Below are 21389 nucleotides of genomic sequence, written 5' to 3'. Positions count from 1 at the left end.
ATAATCAACAAATGAGATCGTTCATTAGTAATAGATAAGAGAAAAAAATAAGACAAACACTGAAAAGCAATTAGTAACTGAAAAAGGCAAATGCATGAAAAATAAATAACTGGGGATTTTCTAAGTTTGTTTATAAAATTTATGTCAAAATGTATCATAAGGCAAAAGACTTTTCTAAAAATTATTCAAACTGTTAAATTAAAATGTCTAATAATGTTTTTCCATCAAACTTTTATATTTGATTGCTGAATTGGTAATACATAATGTATGTGCAAATTATTAAAGACATTTTGGTGGGAAATATTTTTCCCAGAATAGATAAATCCCACTTACTGAAATGAGTTTTACATTTTCTAGTTTCCCCAAATTCTGACATTTTAGTTATGTACACACCCAAATATTTATTTTCTATTAAACTAAACCTGAAAACAAAACTAAAGTAGAAGCATCTACATTCATACATTTGTATTAAAAACAGGTAGTACTGTAAATGTGGTTCTGAAGGTCCAAACTTGTCTGACGCTGCACATTCCGTCCACCAGATGGCAGCAGTGACTTTTCAGGAACCAGTCAGAACTCGGTTCTACCTCCAAACCAGAGATCAGAACTCAGCGGTCCAACAGAACCAGTGATGGCATCCAGGTGTTTTGATGTTCGATGGGTCAAATTGGACCATCACAACCAGGTCACATGACCAACCTGCGCCACCACCACTTTCAAACAAACTTTATTTATAATCTGGTGCAGAACAACATTAATCCATGGTTTCCACTGGTTTCCACTGGTTTCCCTGGTTTCTCTGTCCTCACTTCTTCTTCTTCCTGAACCTGTGGAATAAAACAGAAAGTTTCTACCGGGTCGAACAGAACTATTACCAAAGCCCAAATGTGAGGCTTACCTGGAGCCGCCCGGCCGCTTCCTGTCCAAGCCGAGGCGCTTCCTGTCTGCGAAGGATGGCCTGAAGAAGACAGACAGCAGGTCAGAAAGAAACACATAGCCAACTGGTAACAAACAATCAGAAGACATCCAATAGATAACCAATAGATAACCAATATATAACCAGTCTCACCCGGCTCTGTAGTTTTTCAGGGACTTCCTGCTGGTGTTGGTCAGTTCCTCATCAAACACCGACTTCCTGCCTCTGCTTGCTGCTTTCTGATTGGTTGCTGCAGACAGAAGCAGGTCAATCTGCATCAGTTGGGTTCATGGTTCTGGAGGTTCTGGTCGGGTCTCAGTGTGTCGTGTTTCTGACCTTTCAGTGGCGGCTCGTCTTCAGGCATGGCTCTGGCTTTCTTCGGCCGTCTCTCCCGCTTGGCGGCTCGCTCAGCAAACATCTGAGCCTTCAGGATCTCGAACTGAGCGCGCTCCTCAGACTGAGGAAGAGAGGACACACTGAGCGCGCTCAGAGGCTCAGGTTGGTCTCAGATCGATCAGTCATTGATTTTACCGTCAGCTGTTTCTTCTTCCCGTCCTTCAGGAACTTCTCTCTCTTCTTCTTTCCTCTCAGAGCCAAATCGAACTCCTGCAGAGCCTTCGACACTGAAGGGACAGAAAAAGACTTGAGACACGGAGCTCTGCATCAGGCAGAGTACTACACAGTATTACACAGTACTACACAGTACTACAGATGATGGTACTTTTCATAGTACAGAGTACTACAGTCCTCCACTCACCGCGGCTCTGCTTGCGTTCCTGCTGCGTCTGAAACCAAACCCTCTGAGAGTCGGAGGAGGCGGAGCCTTCTAGACGCTTCTGAGCCACACTCAACTACACACACACACACACACACACACACACACACACACGTCATCAGTTATCATCAGCAGGTCATTGAGAGGACCTGCTGATGTTGGTTTAAAGCTGCAGTAGATAATGTTGCTCCTCTTCCTTTCTCTCTGCTACAGCTAGCAGCTAGCTCCCCACAGCTAGCAGCTAGCTCCCCACAGCTAGCAGCTAGCTCCCCACAGCTAGCAGCTAGCTCCCCACAGCTAGCAGCTAGCTCCCCACAGCTAGCAGCTAGCTCCCCACAGCTGGCAGCTAACTCTCCACAGCTAGCAGCTAGCTCCCCACAGCTAGCAGCTAGCTCCCCACAGCTGGCAGCTAGCTCCCCACAGCTAGCAGCAAACTCCCCACAGCTGGCAGCTAGCTCCCCACAGCTAGCAGCTAGCTCCCCACAGCTAACAGCTAGCTCCCCACAGCTAGCAGCAAACTCCCCACAGCTGGCAGCTAGCTCCCCACAGCTAGCAGCAAACTCCCCACAGCTGGCAGCTAGCTCCCCACAGCTAGCAGCTAGCTCCCTACAGCTAGCAGCTAGCTCCCCACAGCTAGCAGCAAACTCCCCACAGCTGGCAGCTAACTCCCCACAGCTAGCAGCTAGCTCCCCACAGCTAGCTCCCCACAGCTAGCAGCAAACTCCCCACAGCTAGCAGCTAACTCTCCACAGCTAGCTCCCCACAGCTAGCAGCTAGCTCCCTACAGCTAGCAGCTAGCTCCCTACTGTTCTGGTTCTGATCCGGTCCGTCCAGCCCTACCTTCGCTTCAGACGCAGCCATTTCTCTCTCCTCTCTCTCCAGCTTCATCACTGCTTCAACGTCTTTCTCCAGTTTGCTGATCAGATCTCTGAACTTCAGGATGACCTCTGGAGGGAAACAAACCCGGCTTCAGTCTGGTTCTGACCCGGCTCGGCTGGGGAACCGGACCGCCCCTGGTGCTCACCTGTGGGCAGGACGCGGGCCTTCACGCTGTTCTTGGCCGACTTCACCACCTCCTTCAGCGTCTTCCTCTCCGATTCTCCGACCAGAGACACGGAGCGTCCGGAGCGTCCGGCGCGCGCCGTGCGGCCGACCCGGTGGACGTAGTGCTTGGTGGTGGACGGCATGGTGAAGTTGATCACCTGGGCAGCAGGTGGGAGCAGGTTCAGGATGCCGACCCGGTTCTGTTCCGGGTCCGATCACAAAACGAGCTGAAGCAGAACTCTCACCGTTTTCACGCCGTCGATGTCCAAACCTCGGGCAGCGACATCGGTCGCCACCAAGATGTCGATTTGCTCGTCTTTGAACCTCCTGCAGAACCGAGACGAACCAGAACATCTGAACATATAGATCCATTTGTCCAATGATCCATTTTATAGTTTCTGAAGATTTAATTATTTTTAAAATCTGGATTGTTTTGGTTGACAAGCGTTTTACTTTGAATTCAGGTCAACGACAGAGAATTAGGGCTGGGATACGATTTGAGAATTTCCTCAGAATAAAGTTAAAACAATGTGAGAGTAAAGCATTAATACTGAGAATGAAATCATTTATTTATAAGAACTTATGAAAAACAAAAAGCGGAAAGTCAAGCATCTGGTGAAGTGATGTTTTGGTTAATCCGTCAAATTATTTTCAGCAGGTTTTCTAGAGATTTGTCTAAAAGGAACAGATCTCAGATCTCAATGACTCAAATCTTTCTGTATTAAAGCAGCTTTTTTATTTTAAAATGTTTTCCTGGTAAAATTGTTTTTATTCTGCAAATAACTATATTCTTGTAATTAAATTAAACTACTAAAGTCCTCATTTCTCGATACTTTGTCGTACAAAAACGTTGGTTAAAATCAGAAATCGAATCTGGAACGAACCGACCTGAAGATGTGTTTAAGACGGATGACGGGTAATCTGAACCCGTTAGAACCCGGCAGAACCTACCTGAGGTTCTCCAGCCTCTGGTTCTGGCTCAGTTCTCCATGCAGCTCCCCGACGTTCAGGCCCAGCAGGCCCAGCAGGATGTGCAGCCGGTGGGCCTGCTTCCGGGTCTGGGTGAACACCATCACGTGGTCCTGGAAGGTCCGGGTCAGCAGCGCTGGGAACCGAACATCCAGAGAGTCAGGGTTCGGCCCGGAGGACAACAGAACCCCAGCAGAACCTGGCCCGCCCGGTCCTACCTGCCACCACAGCCTCCCGGTCTCCTTCCCGGTGCGGTCGGATCCGAACGAACTCCTGCCGGAGGAACGGCGCCACGTCCGTGTTGCTGTTCACGAAAATCCTGATTGGCTGCTTCAGCGACACCGCCGCCAGGTCCTTTACCTGCAGGCAGAGAACCGGGTCGCATGACCCACAGCACCGGGTCACGTGACTGCAGGATGGGGGAGCCCATTGACATACATTCCCTCTAATTGTTTAAAAGCTAAAAGCTGATTGTTCTCCTTCCCATCCGTAGCGGCTAACAAAACCGCTAACTAAATGAAACCCGAATGTTGGGACTGTTGGCTCAGAGCCACAGCGAAGGGAAAATAACGAAGAAAGGCCAGTAACAGTCGAGTTGTTATTTTCTCTCACTCTCTGTGTCGGCTACGTTACATGCAGACTTTGTTGCCATAGCAACTGACAATAACATCACTAATGTACCAGGATTTAATAATGATAACCACGCAAACAGCAAACATTTTCCACACAAAGAAAAGAACATTCAGTCTGTTACAGTTTTATGTTTCCAGGTTTAATACTTTATGGTTATTGATAAGTGATCACTGTGTTAGATTAGCTACTGCTGCCATCAGCTAATCTACCACTGCGATAGATTAACAATTGTTAGCGACTCTAATAGCTTCTTAGGCTAATGATCTACTAGCCAGCTAATGTACATTAGCTTGGTAGCTAATTTGAAACTGAACTGAAACACCAAATTCCACAGCACATCAAAGTCAAGCTAGCACTTCATTTCTCCCTCACTATTTTCTTTCATTAAAACTTTTTCCTGACTTTGTCATCTAGTCGTCGTAGCGTTGTCAACTAGCAGCAAAGCGCCTGACGGACTGGACGTCATGTGACTAGCATGTGTCACATGTTGCTATGGTAACAGCTGCTGTCCTGTGGCCTACCTCCTCGCTCATGGTGGCTGAGAACAGCATGGTCTGCCGGTTGTAGGAGCACAGCCTGATGATCTCCTTCATCTGCTCCTCAAAGTACTCGTCCAGCATCCTGTCAGAACCACACAGAACCGGGCCGTTAGCAGCTACGCCAGCGGTCCGGTTCCGTCGGCCCGTGGCGGCGCCCCCACCTGTCGGCCTCGTCCAGGATCAGGATCTCGATGTGGCTCAGCTCGAAGCTCGGCGTGTTGTGAAGGTGGTCGATCAGTCGGCCCGGTGTGGCGATCAGAACATCTGGACCCGCCCTCAGAGCCGCCTCCTGTGACTTCAGGTCCAAACCGCCTGCAGACGGCAACAGCAGCGGTCAGCCGGGACCAGAACCGGGCCAGAACAACCTGAACTGGGTCGTTTCCATACCAACAGTCAGGCAGGTGGTGATGGAGGTGAACTGGGCCAACTGGCGGGCCACAGAGTGGACCTGGATCCCCAGCTCTCTGGTCGGAACCAGAACCAGGACGCGGGTCACCTGGGACGTCCTGGGTTTGTAAACCAAGCGCTCCAACACCGGCAGCATGAAGGCGGCCGTTTTCCCTGAGGACGGAACCGGAAGAGAGGTTCTGGTTCTGGTTCGGTTTCAGAGACCAGAGTCAGAGGCTCAGGTTAAGGTTCTGTCAGAAAACCATCCATCCATCATCCAACCAACATCCAACCATCCATCATCCATCCATCATCCAACCAACATCCAACCATCCATCATCCAACCATCATCCAACCATCCATCATCCAACCATCCATCATCCAACCATCATCCAACCATCCATCCATCATCCAACCATCCATCATCAAACCATCATCCAACCATCCATCCATCATCCAACCATCCAACCATCATCCATCCATCATCCAACCATCCATCATCCATCCATCATCCAACCATCCATCATCCAACCATCATCCATCCATCATCCATCCATCATCCAACCATCATCCAACCATCCATCATCCAACCATCATCCAACCATCCATCATCCAACCATCCATCATCCAACCATCATCCAACCATCCATCCATCATCCAACCATCCAACCATCATCCAACCATCATCCAACCATCATCCAACCATCCATCCATCATCCAACCATCATCCAACCATCCATCCATCATCCAACCATCATCCAACCATCCATCCATCCATCATCCAACCATCCATCATCCAACCATCATCCAACCATCCATCCATCATCCAACCATCCATCATCCATCCATCATCCAACCATCCATCATCCAACCATCATCCAACCATCCATCCATCATCCAACCATCCATCATCCAACCATCCATCAACCATCCATCATCCAACCATCATCCAACAATCATCCAACCATCCATCCATCATCCAACCATCATCCAACCATCATCCAACCATCCAACATCATCAATCCATCCAACCATCCAGTCATCAGTGTTTAAAGTGTCCTGTCGGGGTGAACAGAACCGGTCCAGTACCGGTTCCGGTGGCAGCACAGGCACACAGATCTCTGCCCAGCAGCCCCACAGGAACACAGGCCTTCTGGATCGGTGTCGGCTCTCTGAATCCCAGAGCCGTGACGGCCTGCAGGAGCAGAACCACAGAGCAGGTGAGACCAGAACCAGAACCGGATCCAGAACCAGATCCGGGTCCGCCGGGTCTCACCTTGAGGATGGGTCGGGACAGGTTCATCTCTTCGAACGTCAGCTGCTCGTTGTACTGAGACGCGTCTTCGGAAAACGTCTCCGGAGCCTGAACACAGAGACAGACGTTACCATGGTAACCCCTTCATCAGGAACGGCCTCTGCTCCTCTTCCTCACCTCCTCCTCTGCATTCTTCCTCTTCCTCCCTCGCCGCTCTTTCTCCCTCAGAATGTCTGACAGGAAACAGGAAGCAGGTTGAAAAAATCTGATGAGTTCAGACCCAGTCAGAACCAGAACCTTCCAGAACCTTCCAGAACCTTCCGGACAGCGGTCACACCTGATTTGGTCAGAACCTCTTCATCACTTGAGCCAAACTCCTCCTCTTCATCACCATCCTCCTCCTCCTCCTCTTCGTCTTTCTCAGCTGCCTCCTCCTCTTCCTCCTCCTTCATCTCTGAGGAACCTTCAGAACTCTGAGACGATTTCTCCTAGAGACAAAAGGCTACGACTCAAACAGGAAGTGGATTCAGGACAGGAAGTGGATCAAACAGGAAGTGGATTCAGGACAGGAAGTGGATTCAGGGCAGACTCACCTCAGCTTTCCTCTTCTTCCTGACCTTCTCTATTTTCTGGTCCAAGGTCGTCATAGTTCTCTGTGAACACAGAACCCGGTCAGAACATTTTGTAAAGCAGCAGGCTGCAGGTTCTGCTGGGTTCTGTTGGGTTCTACCTTCTTCTTGAGCTGCTTCAGGACATCGCTCATGGCCCAGTCGTCGTCCAGGATCAGACCGTCTCTCTCTCCAAACTCAAAGTCACAGTTGAAGTCTGTCGACCTTTGACCTCCAAACTTCTTCTTACGGTTCAGGATGATGGGCTCCTCCTGCAGAACATCATCATCAGCTCGGGAAATGATCTGGACCGGTCGGTTCTGATCATCATCATCATGATCAGATGATGATGATCAGATAATTAAAGACCTGGTTAATTAATCAAATATAATTAACCAGCTATGAGAATTTTATCATTTTATTCAGATGAATATTTGCAATATAAAATATTATGATTAGTGATTTTTTTGCAATGGGCAATACAGTCCTTAATTAATGCAGAATTATTTTTATATTTATGAATGAAATTGTGTACAGCATTGACTTTATTTATTTGAGTATTTTGTAGTTCTGTACAAAATGTATATGTGCAAAATATTTGGATAAATTATGCGTTAGTCTGATCCTGTCCTTGTTAATTAGTTTTTAAAGTGTAATTAGTGATTGTTGTGTTGTTTTAATTAATTTCCCAAATCTCCCTGGAGTCACGTAAATAAGGTCAAACTAGAGAACAGAACAGGATGTTTGGGTCCGACTGGTTCTGTGTGAACAGGAAGCTGTTTGGTACAGAAACTGACAGAATCACTTCATGAACTGAAACAATAAAACCCGACTCATCATGTCTGCTTTTCCATAGACGGACATTCATTCTTGTTTAAAGAAAAAAGGCCAACAGCCGCATAACGTTCAGATAAAAATAATGGTAATGCAATTTCTGAGTCAAATAAAGTTCAGACTAATTTTAACTAGTTTATTATCTACCCTGATAATAAACTGGCTTTACGTTTATTAATCCTATGAATTTAATTAAATGTTCTTCAAATGACTGGAAATGTAAAGTTTTAAGTAGATTTTATTTTAATTTCCACACTGGGACTGAGTGACTCCTCAGCTGTTTGTGTCTCATTAATGTTATCAGGTTTGATTCTGATTCAAACTGAGTTTATTCACCTCGGGGGAAAAAATTTAAGTTTCTCTGATTTTACTCTTTATAAGTTTATGTTTGAGTAAAATCAACATTGTTCTTTTGTTCTGTGAATTACTGACAACATGTCTGTTAATTTTGATTGTGAATGTATGTAAATAAACAGTTACATTTAGAAAACTGCACCAACTAATATCTCCTGATGACCCTCTGGGGGCTCAGCAGCCCCAAAGGTCAGATCCTAGAATCGCTCCTGCCGGACCAATCAGAACCTTTTAATCCAGACTCTGGGATTAAATGTGTTTTAATCCAACAGGCCTCATCAGAACCCGGATTATGGGTTATTACCGAGCGTTTCCATAGCAACTGCTGTCTCTCTGCAGCTCCTCCTGAACACATCGGAACCTCGAGGTCCAGTTTTTGGTTTTAACTGCACCAGAACCGAACCCTTCACATGCTTGGATCAGGATCGCGGTTCTGTTGGACTTTGTTCCAGAACATTCAGCTGGTCTCAGATCTGATGGTCGGATCCTTTTCATCAGAACCAGACAGATCCGAACCTCAGAGTCCAGTTGACCCAGCAGCAGCTGCGGTGCAACAATGAGTTTTATGTTTGGTTCTGGTCCCGGTTCTGGACTGGCTTACCTCCGGTTCCGATTCAGTTTCCGGTTCCTCTGGACTCAGATCCTCGTCCCGGATGGTTCCGATCAGACCCAGCTGCTCCAACATGGTCCAGCAATTCCGGTCCGCTCCGACGTGAGCGGTTCTACCTGGTTCCGAGGGGTTCTGAAAGGTTCTGCTGTTCTCGCTCCTCTCAACACACTTACACGTGTTTACATACGCCGGAAGCGGAAGCGCGTATTTCCGGTTATGTCGTTGCTTTCGCGCCCCCTGCTGCTGCGGAGCGGAGATCATCATCAAACTCATCAAACTTTATTTGTACAGCACATTTCAGCATCAAGGCTTTTCAAAGAGCTTTACATCAAATCAAACACAAAAAACACAATGCAACATAGAATCAACAATAAAAACAATATCAAGTCAGATTCTATCAATAAATTTGCAATTGATTACGTTTCAAATACAACTCTAAACAAGTGGGTTTTTAGTTGAGATTTAGATGGTAGAACCAGGGCCGGTTCGAGCTGCACGGGGCCCCGAGCGAGGCGCTGTTTGGGGCCCAGTGAAGGGCCCCTTTAGATCAGGGGAGTCGAACTCATTTTCGTTTTGGGCCAAATCCAGATCATGAATCTGGGCCGGTTCTACCGGACGTACTGATAGAAAACTCTTCAAATATTAGTAAATTATTAAAATTTGAATGTTATTGAACATCTTTTCAGTCCGTCCAGGATTCTGATTGTTTTTGTTTTTTTTGCAAGACAAGTTGAAATTTGACACACGTGCTTTAGATCAGTGTTTCCCAATTCCGGTCCTCATCCCCTGCCTGCATGTTTTAGATGTGATTCTATACCAGAACAGCTGATTCAAATGATTGCATGACATCTTCTGCAGCCACCAAGTCCTGCAGGAGCCTGTTAATCACCCAAAGGCTCAATCCAGGTGTGTGGCAGAAGGGAAACACCTAAAACATGCAGGCAGGGGTCTGAGGACTGGAATCAGGAAACACTGATTTAGATGGTCCACAAAACTGACATGATGAATTACATTTTACAAGCTAACAGGCTACAGTTAAAATTACACATGCTGGGGTGAATTAAATGGACTAAAACGTTAACAATTCATCATATATCAATAAAACAGATTCCTGTCTGTGAACTATAACATAACATTTAATTTTATTCTAGCTTTTCTAACTACAGATCTACCCATTTTCCCCCTAATAGAAATCTGACTGTAAAAAGCTAAAGACAACAGCTGCAGTTTGTAACTTTTATAAAAACTTTTTTTTACAGTTGTTAAAACGGTCTCCATGTTGTGAATATAATATGAAACATAAATCTGTGAAAAGATCAATCTCCTTCCTGAGTTACTGTTGCCATCTGAAGAAATATCAAAAACAACCAATCAGCGTCAGGAGGCGGGGCCTAGTGCTGTCAATCATCCTCAAATACGCGCTGATTTTATGCTGTTGGGCAGAAACGACTTACTGACACAGGAAAACTGTTTATCCACCTTCATCTTGTCATTATCTGTTATACTGCGACAGAAAAACAAATGAAAAACAAATTTGTAGTTATTTTGTTGTTCGGACAGAAATAATTTAACCAGAATCATAAAACCTAAACTACAGAATTTCAGTTTAAATGTGATGCAGTAACAATCGCTTTTCAATTTCATATTTTTATATGACTTATATTTACAAAAGATAATCAACACATTTAATGTCACTCATCTGTGTGGATGGAGAAAAACAAGAAGAAAATCAGGACAGGGAGCAACATGTTGCTCTGATATTAGTTTAGAAAATCCTCAGTGATAAAACATATTTATTTCTAGGGTGAATCAGCAGAATCTGTAATTTGCTCGAAGCTGTTTGACCGTGTGGAGAGCAGAGGTCATCTGGAAACACTGTTACAGTCTGAGAGACGACATGTATCCGTCTGGACTCACATTCTGACCTCAGGTCACATGACGCTGCTGCATTTCATTACAACATTTTTATCATTTTATTACAAGAAGTTTTGTATAATTTGTTCGCTTGAACCTCAGACTGAGGATCCATTTTACAGGAGATGTAGCTGAAAAATCAGAGCAACTTGTTTGTCATCTTAATAATTACATTTTCAGTTCTGGTTCTGACCCAAACATTCAACAGCAGAAAGAGTTAGGCAGCTGCTTAAGGCCCCCACACCACCAGGGGGCCCCCAAGAGCACCAATGTAGCATGATAAAAAAATACTTATTTAAAATAATGTGGTACAGCTAAGCACCTCTCTGCATTTCTAAATCCAAATCATTTTTGTTAGTTTTCTGCTCCTGTAAGGTTAAAATCAGCAGCTATAACAAAACCAAACAAGAACAGACATCCACCGATATGCACATGATACCGTCACCTACTTACACAGATCAAAAGTACAAGATTAAAAATCACACTGGTGAAAAAATTTTAATATCTGCATTTTGTTTGATTCAAATTTATCATTTAAACCTCACAGTAAGAAGATAAAACATTTAGCTTTGCAGATTTGTGAGAAACAAGATACTGTTTGTCTAACGTATTCCTGAGCTGTAAGTTATTTCTCACATAACTTAATGTTTAACACCAGACTTCTGGACGGTCAAAGACCAGAAGACGTGCTGTGGATGAAAGGTGCAGTACACAGTACCAACACCAGGGGGGGCATACTGATGATTTCATGTAGAAATCATTGTTTTAAAGTCGATCTATAGAGACAGATAGTCACAGATGATGGTGGACAAACAGTTCTCATGGAGCTGAAAGTTGTTTCTTAGCAGCGCTTACACAGGGATGATTAACAGCATCAAGACCCTCCTCCTGGTTCTGATTGGCTGTTTCTGACAGAATCCTGCATTACTGCAGATGACAGAGGAGGAGATGAATGCTTTTTTTATAAACGTTACATTCTGCAGCTTTGAGCTCGTTTGGTTTTCCAGTTGAAGGTCGAATGTTTGTAGATCTTCAGTGTGAAGTTCAGCTGCTGCAAATAACCTGAACATTAAAAAAACTTTATTCTTCCTAAGTGAAAAGCAGCAGCTTCGGCTGAGCTTCATCCAGGATGCAGAGGAGGAGGAAGAGCAGGGGGCGGAGTCAGTCCCTGGGGATAAAACTCTCCACAGAGAATCAGACACTCAGAGTCAACCGAGCCGGCAGAGCAGAAACAACCAACCAGAACCGACGGGTCACAACTCCTCCTCCTGCAGCGCCACGGTGAGTTTCTGCTCAGACATTCAGAGGAAAGTTCAGATGGAGCCAGAGGCAGACTGACTGCAGATTAACTACAGATTATCAGGAGTAACAGAGTAACGGTCTGCGGCCATGGGGAGGAGGAGGTGAGTGTTTCCAGAACCGGCTCCGGTTCTCCTGGATCCAGCTGTTTCAGGTCTGATTCCGTGTTTTCAGCCTGACTCGGATGATCTGGGTCGACTCAAACCGGACCTTGATGATCTGGGAGGTTCAGTTTGGCTTTGGATCAGGTCAAAGGTCAGAGGTCAGAGGTCAGCATCAGTTTTTGGCAGACAGATGGAGCTAACGACTGCGGTCACGTGTCTGCAGCAGCTGTAAGCTGATTGGCTGTTCAGTAAACCGCTGTGATTAAACATCTGCTGCTGGGTTAACTGCGCCCTGGGTTTGGTCTGCAGGCCCCGTCTGGCTGAAAAGGTTAAAGTTCATTGGGTGAAATGTGTGGGTGTGCTGAACCCTGAGCTGTGACTCACAGGCATCTTGTTTTCCTCATCTGTTTATTTCTGACTGATCATTGATGGAGAGGTGACAGAACCGCTGGGTCCGGTCAGCGGCTTCGGCCCGCCTGGCGGTCCTGCTGCGTGAACAGAAAGCTGAAAACATCTCTCCATGTGACCCCATTTCAACAAGAGCTCAGCATGAACTGCAGTAACCCCAGTTTGTTTCACAACAGCCTGAAACCCCCGACCCGCTTCCTGTCTCCATCTGGGACAACGGCCCCCTCCCTTCAACACCTCGCTCTGCAGAATAAACGCTTCTGTCGAGGTCCGACATGAGAACACCGTCTGATGAACAGAACCAGCAGATTGCATCTTCTAACAAACATCTTTCTACAGCGCTGCTGCTGATGGAAAAGAGGAGAAAATCTACACCCCAAAAAATCTAATCTGAGATTAATCTCAGAAATATTCTAGAAAAAACAAGTTCATTCCTGAGCTCAGTCACACATTTTCTGGAAAAAAAAAGAAGAAAGTTTTGAGATATAAAAAAATTTTCCTAAGAAAATTGTAAATTTTGAGATTAATTTTCTAGAAACAAGAAAATTTCTTGTTTCTAGAAGATTTCACTAATATCCAAGTTTTTTTGGGGGAAATTTCTGAGTTTAATCTCAAAAGTTCAGCATTTTTTGGAGGAAATTTACTCCTCTCCAGAACCAGAACCAGAACCAGAACTATCTGGTCTGTTTCCTTGCAGCTCCAGGTCAGGATGACTTCCCTCCTCTTGCCGCTCCTCTTCCTGTCGCTGCTGGGCTCCATCATGGCGGCTCCAGAACCAGCCGGCTGTAAGATCCGGATCACCAATAAAGGCCTGGAGCTGTGTGAGTAACTGGACCTGCAGAGCAGAACCAGCTCAGAGCTGATGGTTTCTTTAAGGCTCATGTTTGAACTGCCTCGTGGAAAAATGATCCCAATAATTATTGCAAGAAACAATAATATTTCCCAGTAATAAATAACAAAACGTTTGCTCTCTGAACTTTAATTCCACTGGAGCTGGAAGATAGTTTAAATATTTAAAATAAAAATCAACAACCAAAACCAGAAAAAAATTATTGGCTCATTTTAATTTATCTTGTGATTAATTGACTCACTGATTATTGATTGATTAAATGTGAGATCAGTGAAGGTGGATGAATATGAATTTATTACAACGTGACGTAAAAGGATGGAACTAAAACACACTGCAAAAACAAAACTGTAGATTCAGGTGCAAATTTCTGAGTTCACTTAAAATCAAATAAAACTAATTCATAAGTAACTTTTCAGTAAGATATCGAAGTGTTTTTTAAGTCAGTAATTCCTGAATATTAATAAAAAGAACAAATTCTTCTGGGAGATTATTTCACTTATAACATGGAAAATATTTTGTTAGAAGTGAAATAATCTGCCAGTGGAACTTGTATCAAAAATAAGGAATTATTTATTATTATATTATTAGTGTGTGTCAATGTGTAACAGCGTGCAACTGTGTGTGTGTGTGTGTGTGTGTGTGTTTTGTGTTTTCCCAGTAAAGCTTGAGACTCAGAAGTTTGTGGAAGAGGAGCTCAGTAACATCAGCATGCCGGAGATGAAGGGGACCGAGGGCCGGTTCCAGTACACCATCACAGAGTGAGTTCTGCTGCCGGTTCTGCTGGCGGACCGAGGCGCTGGTCATGATCCGATTCATTAGGTCTTCCTCTCTGCTCAGCGTGAAGATCACAGAACTGAACCTGAGCCATGCGGACCTGCGGTTCCTCCCAGACGTCGGTCTGCTGTTCGACGTTCAGAACTCGTCCATCGCGCTGAGCTTCCAGCGCCGGATCCTCTATTGGTTCTTGTGAGTTGATGCTTCTAACTGATCAAATTGATTTCTGATGTTAAATCCAACAGTCAGGGCTGGGAGACAACTGATTTGATCAGTTACTTGACCTTTTTAAAGTTTAAATGGTTGGAAAACAGTGAAAACATGGCTGCCTGGTTGTTTGTCCAGCTACGACACGGGGAACATCAACGCGTCGGCCGACGGCGTCAACATCAACACGGCCGTGAACCTGATCCGAGACGACGGAGGGCGGCTGAAGATCAACAACATCAGCTGTGACGCCAAGATCAAGAAAATGAGGGCGGAGTTCAGCGGGACGCTTGGGTACAACCCAATCAGAGAGCGACATACCCAAATCCAGAACCAGAATCGATCAGCCAATCACTGATCAATAACAGGAAGTAGCTGCCAGGCTGGTATGTGACCTAACCAGGATCTTCTGTTTTCAGGAAAGTTTATGACTTTCTGGCCCGATTTCTGACCACCGGGATGCGATTCTTCCTGAACCAACAGGTGGGTCCACTCTCTGATCCGGTCCCAGTTCTGATCAGAGCCAGAACCGGATCCTGACTTGGATTTTGTTGGGTGTTCAGAACAGGATCTGGCTCTAGCCCGGACCTGGTCTTCTGCCTCTGAACTTGTGCTTTTTCACGGCAGATCTGCCCGGCGCTGAACCACGCTGCTCTGGTTCACGTGAACGCCATGTTGGAGACGATCCCGGTGCGGAGCGAAGTGGATCACTACATCGGGATCGACTACTCTTTGATCAGCGATCCCGTGGTGACGTCGCAGAGCCTCGACATGAACTTCAGGGTAGGACTCGTCGCCATGTTGTGACAGAACTGGGTTAGAGCTGGTACCAACGGTTCGTCGGTTCTGCAGGGGATGTTCTTTGACCTGTCCAACCAGAACCAGCCGCTGGTGAACTACGCAGTGGAGCCGGTCATCAGGGAGTACGACCGCATGGTCTACCTCGCTCTGTCTGAGTTCTTCTTCGACAGCGGGATGTTCGCCTACTACTCTGCTGGGATCTTCCAAATGCACATCGTCAACGAGAAGGTGAACCAGAACAGACAGGTCACTGGACCCGACTCACACAGAACCTCAAGACGGCACTAAGATTCAGAGATAGAAATTAAAGTTCCTTAAGGGCCGAACAGATTCAAATCTGAAGTCAGAGACTTACTCTTCACAAAAGTAAAGAAATCTTCCTCCTAATAAAGAACTTGAATATTTTAGCAACAAACATCCACAATTCACCTGAAGGACAAATGAAACGTTTCTGATCCTGGGGTCTTTTAACGCCAACCTCCGCAATGTGAGCCCAGTGCCAAGGTAGAATGACCTCAAAATGATCTCAGAGGAGCTGTGGTTGGTCATCCTCAGTGGAGGTCCCTGCATATTAAGGTTAAAGGTCAAGAGAGAACAACTAGAGAAGAACAGATATGTCTTCTCTTCTGTCTCTGACCATTTAAGATACATTTTAGGTGCAGTTTTTTTTTAACTCAATCAATCAACCAACCAATCAATAAAACAACCAACCTACCAATCAGTCACTACCCAAACAGTCAGTCAACAATCAAAGATACCCAGACTGAACTTCTGCCTGTTTTTCCTTCAGATGCCCAAAGATCTGGAGGTGTTGCTGAGGACGACGTATTTCGGAACCATCATGATGATGGTCAGCAGAACCAGAACTCAATCTGAACCGGTCATTGTAGTCCTCAGTAGTTCCTGATGTTCTTGATGTTGTTCCGTCAGAACCCATCTCTGGTGGATGCACCACTGTCCCTGCAGCTTGCTGTCAACTCGCCCCCAAAAACCTCCATCAAGACGTCCGGGGCCACCGTTGTCATGACAGCCATCGTCAAGGTGATGGTTCTGCCCCCAGGCCAATCTCCGGTCCAGCTCAGCAGTATGACCATGGTACCAAACACACACAACTACATTCGGTCTGATATTGTTGGACCCTCAGTCTGACTGGTTGCAGCCCAACCAGTCAGAACTCCCAGTTTAGTAGACTGGGCTGAACAAGAATTTAAATGTGCTAGTTCAAAGACAACTATTTTCTCTTTCTGCAGGAAGCTAAGTTTAATGCAAAAGTTTCCATGAGAGGAAAACGCCTGGCTGTGCATGCTGATCTACGCAGGTAAAGGTCTCACTTGCATCCCTTAAACACAACCCTAGTTCTAAACTTAAACCGCAAACTCTTCCTGGTTCTGGACTCAAACTGAAGTCACATCTGGTTCAACACTTAGGCTGTTTCTCCAATAGTCCGGAGAACTCAGTTCCAAAGGTTTTTAAAGTGAGACAATAAATGTTGAAGCAGCTTGTTTCTTGATTGATTTTGAAGCAATTTTGATTTTGAAACAGCAGTGTTTCTATTCGTCGACCCGGTTCTACTGGAACCAGAACATCTGCTCCCCCTCCAGCTGCTGTGGCTCTGAGTCAAACCAACCTGTTCCCCTCCTGGCCTGTGGGGGCGCTGCACCAATAACCACTGAAGGAAACCACACAAAAACCTCTGAAGACACTGAGAGCAACTTCCTTCTTCACCAGATGGAAACAAGATGGAGGCGTCAGATTTTAGTGTTGGAGGATTTCTCTTTAGTCTTTGGCTGAAGACCAGGAGACATTTCTGCTGCTAGCGCTAGGCTAACATGTTAGCTTTGGTTGTATTTACCCAGAATGCCCTGCGCTGTAGTCCACTTCCTGCTTTAGAACTAGACAGACGCTCCGCAGTCAGGTTAAAGTGGACTGAACAGGCCTGGTGTGAACGATGGAGCCTTAATTCTGAAACCAGATCTTGGTCTACAGTCAAATTTTGCTCCAACTCCTCATTTCTAGATTGATCTTTGTTTTCTTCCAGGTTTAAGATTTTCTCCAACCAGTCAGCTCTGGAGTCTCTGGCTGTAAGTGTGTCTTTACTTCCTGGTTTCAATGCCTCCTGATGGACCCACAGAACCGGTTCTGACCGTCTGTTTGTCTGCAGCTGATTCCTCTGCAGGCTCCTCTGAAGACCATGCTGCAGATGTCCGTGGTTCCTCTCATCAACAGTAAGAACCTGCTTCTTCTCTGCAACCAGACCTTCCAGCGCTGCTCTGAGTGGTTTTGTTCTGGTTCTGAGTCTAGACTGGACCAAGAGGGGAGTCCGGATCCCGCTGGCTGATGGGATGGATTTCATCGAGGAGGTGGTGGAGTATCACAATGTGTGTTCACCTCTGATACTTGCAGAGTTTTTCATCCGTTTGTTTTTATGCTTTACAAACATCCAGCCTCTCTGGAACTGATGAATCTTTAAAGGTGACGTTTCCTTTAACAGGTTAGGACCGGTCTATGATCTATACAAAACATGTTCATTACATTCTTTTCACAAAATCAACCAGATTTTATTCTAGTCAGATCTGGATATGAAGCCTCTTTCATAATGAGCTGTTTTAGGGTCTCTGTCTCTTTAAACGCAAATCAGCTGCTGTTGGCCACGCCCCCAACTCATTGATTACTCTGGCACAAGACAATGTTATACAACCAAACATCTTTGAAAAACGGACTGGGATTCACTGCGGTTGCTAGGAAACGGACCGGGATTCACTGCGGTTGCTAGGAAACGGACCGGGATTCACTGCGGCTGCTAGGAAACGGACCGGGATTCACTGCGGTTGCTAGGAAACGGACCGGGATTCACTGCGGTTGCTAGGAAACGGACTGGGATTCACTGCGGTTGCTAGGAAACGGACTGGGATTCACTGCGGTTGCAGTGAATCCCAGTCGGTTGCAAAAATATGCAAAATGTGAATTTTGCACAACAAGTTCCCCTTTATCGTGGTACGGGGACGCAATGTGCAGCCGGTCTCCTGACCAGCGAAGCTGCGTAACAAACCACATCTGAGCTGCAACCAATCATCAGGCTGTGTTGCTCCGCAGGGTTTCATCGTGATCGGAGCCAATCTTCACTTCAGCAAAGGCCTGAGGGAAATGATGGCAGGAAGCAGTGACATCCAACCCACCGCCAGCAACAGCAACGCCACCAGCACCGCTGTCTAAGAAGAACTGGACCAGGCAGGCAGAACATTATGACCGCCTGCTTACCGTTTTACTCCCAAAACACCTCCGAGCCGCCATTAGAGGGCACCACAGAGCTGAGGGTAACTAAGCATTGGTACCGGTTCGGTGTAAGAATGTGAGGGAGCATGTTTAGCTCCCATAGTGTGTGTGCATGTGTGTGAGAACACAGACTGGACCGTGGAACCAAACCTTAGAAGCAGAGACGTCCAATCTGAGGGGCTGGAACTGTTGGTGGTCATAATCTTCTGCTGATCTGATATAAATAGATGATGTAAATACTGACAGACTGAGGAAAGTGTGACGCAGCAGCAGCAGATTCAACAAGTTTTACTGACACAAACATAAAAACCTGCTTTCTGACACTTTCCAGTTAAATCATTTTATTTATGTGCCGACCAGAACTTCCTTTTAATCTCACAGACTAAAGACTTCTTAACATCTAACTGAACATCTGAAAGGTTTCCAAACTGTCCCTTATAAATAAAACCCCTTTAATAAAAACTCTGAGTTGTAGTCAGAAGGTTGACTTGATGATGTCATAGTTTCTGAGTTTCTCAGAGTTTCTGTTTAAGGTTTCACAGCAGGACTTGAAGCTCAATTACAGTTTTTTTGCTGAATTCCGATATTTTTTCTTGTGGTTTTTCATGATACTAAAGGCTCTGAGTAAAAAGGAGTTAAGTTATTAAATTTAGACCAGCAATCATTTTAGTTTCGCGGTCATCTTGTGTTTTGGGGGAAAGATCTGTGATCTGAACAACTCATGTTGTTTATGATCGGCTGATTTAGGTTATTAATGTTTACAAGTTAATGCCCACCAACCGCAAATAAACTCAAGATGCAGAACCGTTTAAAACGACACAGTGTTTCTCACCATGGCAACAGGAAATCTTGATTCACAGGCTTTTTCAAATCAATATTTAATTGGTGAAAAAAGTGGAAAGCATTGATGAATCAATAATTTTGCCAACTACTACTATCAAGCGGGAACTTGATAAACCCAGATAGCTTAGCGCTAGTGAGTGCTAGCCAGCAAACTGCCCGGATCCAGGAAACTATGAAGTTAAATTTATTTCACAATTATTCAATCCAAAAAAAAAATGTTTCAAACAAAAAAATAATTATCTCAGTTAAATTGTGAGAATTATTATTCTTTTTAAACTAAATAAAGAAGCTGACTTTTAGAAATATAGTTAGACAAATACACCTGGCCCTTAAAAGCAACACTTACTTCTCTACCTGGCCGTCTCTGATTCGACACCTGCTGGTTTCTCCATCCTCACGTTCTGATCCTCTGGCTGGAGGAATCGCTCTGTTCAGTAAAACCACCAGCCTGTCCTGCCTCAGCTGCTCTCTGCTCATCAGACTAGGATGGGGAGGTAGGAGTACACCAATTTCATTTCATAACATAACACAGCAAAGGGTATACTACATCTAATTCTAAATAAAACTAAGTACGAGACACACACACACACAGACAGAGTTACATTGCCTCCCCCCATCCACAGCACGGATGATGTGCTTGCTAAATAAATAATCTGTACAGTCACTTGGCGTGCAGTGCATATTAATGTGGACCTAATAACATTGGTGCAGCAATCCGCTGTTTTTCCACTTTAGCTTCAATGCTAGTTAACACGGAGGATTACGCAACAGTTTTTAACATATTTCCTCCAGATACATTTGGAGGAAGAGATGCGCTAGTTAACGAATTCAACATAAAGACAGGCGAATATTAAACAAGCCTAGTTTATGCACTTTACGTAGTGCTAACATTAGCTAGTGCTAACATTACCTAGTGATAACATTAGCTAGCACGATATGCTACCGGGGATCACGGCAGACAAAATATGTGACTGTCGTCATAAAATGTGTAAGATTTCTTCTCTAAAACAGGGTGGACACTTGAGTAGCTGCTAAACGGTGTAATTTTGTGATGATTATTTACCATTCACATTTTGTCTCCCGTCACCGAAGCCCTGCAGTTCGGGACAGAGTTCTGAGATCGCGGGGAGTCCGAGTCATCCGCTTTAGTAAGCGCTAACCAATAGGAACACGTCTTACATCGCCCGTCATCCGCCTTAGTAAGCGCTAACCAATAGGCACACGTCTTACGTCGCTCGTCTTTAGGCCCCGCCCAAGATGTTCATGTGAGAAGCGCAAGCAAAAATCGTCGAGTTCAAGCAAAGAAAGGGAGCATAAAAATTTTTAGACTCAACCAAACACTTAGGCTGTCAAGCAAAAAATTCTGATATTCAAAAGTAAAAGTTTTAAACAAAAATAGTGATTAAAATTTAAAAAAGCTTTGTAAACATTTTTTTTTGTTTTAAAAAATTTGTTTGAGATCATTTTTATTGTTTGAAACATTTTCTTTTTGAAAATCCAAAAGTTTAGATCACAACTATTTTTCTTTTGTTTGTTTGTGTGACGTGGGTTTTTTTTTATTAAATAATTGTGAAACAACTTTAAGTCCATAGAAAACTCTACCTTTGAACCAACGCTGCCTTCTGTCCTTCTGTTATCTTAAGTTATTCAACTTAAGATAACTCTTAAGTTGAATAACTTAAGAGTTATCATCTCTTAATTTTGTCCACTCTGAGCTTCTATATCGGACAATGTTGAAATGAAGCTCCGAGGATTCCTCATCTTCCGTCACATCAGACGTCTGAAGAAATACTGTCATTTTATTATATTTTATTTTATGTTCCCCTGTAAAATGTTCTGATATGTACACAGTTATGTGTTGTTGTTATTTACTGTAACAAATAAGGTTAAAATAAAAACGTCTGAAGAAGAAGTGGACGTCACACGGGAGGGGATTATTTTACGGAATTAAAGGATTAATTTAAAATTCAGCAGCGGGAGCTGACAGCACAA

The 21389-nt window shown here is 44.8% G+C and overlaps 2 protein-coding genes across 3 annotated transcripts; one reads left to right on the top strand and one right to left on the bottom strand.

Moving 5' to 3' along the window:
- Positions 1-711: 711 nt before the first annotated feature.
- ddx27 (DEAD (Asp-Glu-Ala-Asp) box polypeptide 27) lies at positions 712-9166 on the bottom strand. The gene is made up of 21 exons (XM_044123273.1): positions 8916-9166; positions 7249-7398; positions 7112-7171; positions 6856-7006; positions 6696-6751; positions 6540-6626; positions 6353-6458; positions 5264-5437; positions 5038-5188; positions 4859-4958; positions 3923-4064; positions 3687-3840; positions 2981-3062; positions 2716-2893; positions 2532-2638; positions 1674-1767; positions 1448-1539; positions 1253-1373; positions 1070-1166; positions 899-958; positions 712-827 (listed from the first exon to the last, which is right to left on the bottom strand). The coding sequence occupies exons 1-21, from the start codon at positions 8997-8999 to the stop codon at positions 806-808; spliced, it is 2268 nt and encodes a 755-aa protein (XP_043979208.1). The 5' UTR covers positions 9000-9166; the 3' UTR covers positions 712-805.
- A 2508-nt stretch (positions 9167-11674) lies between these two features.
- Positions 11675-21321, top strand: LOC122834657 (phospholipid transfer protein). Of its 2 annotated transcripts, none has more exons than XM_044123274.1 (15): positions 11675-12119; positions 13347-13470; positions 14158-14257; positions 14337-14465; positions 14619-14774; positions 14900-14963; positions 15108-15263; positions 15333-15509; positions 16072-16131; positions 16212-16376; positions 16532-16599; positions 17320-17362; positions 17443-17506; positions 17583-17659; positions 18375-21321. In XM_044123274.1, exons 2-15 carry the CDS (start codon positions 13359-13361, stop codon positions 18492-18494), a joined length of 1491 nt encoding a protein of 496 aa, XP_043979209.1. In that variant the 5' UTR covers positions 11675-12119; positions 13347-13358; the 3' UTR covers positions 18495-21321. The 2 variants fall into 2 exon arrangements, with proteins under 2 accessions (XP_043979209.1, XP_043979210.1); XM_044123275.1 differs by lacking the exon at positions 11675-12119 and adding an exon at positions 12120-12241.
- The last annotated feature ends 68 nt before the right edge of the window (positions 21322-21389 follow it).

Source organism: Gambusia affinis, linkage group LG07 (genome assembly GCF_019740435.1).
Source record: "Gambusia affinis linkage group LG07, SWU_Gaff_1.0, whole genome shotgun sequence".
In the NCBI taxonomy this organism is placed as follows: Eukaryota; Metazoa; Chordata; class Actinopteri; order Cyprinodontiformes; family Poeciliidae; genus Gambusia; species Gambusia affinis.
This window is presented reverse-complemented; position numbering and strand designations above follow the sequence as displayed.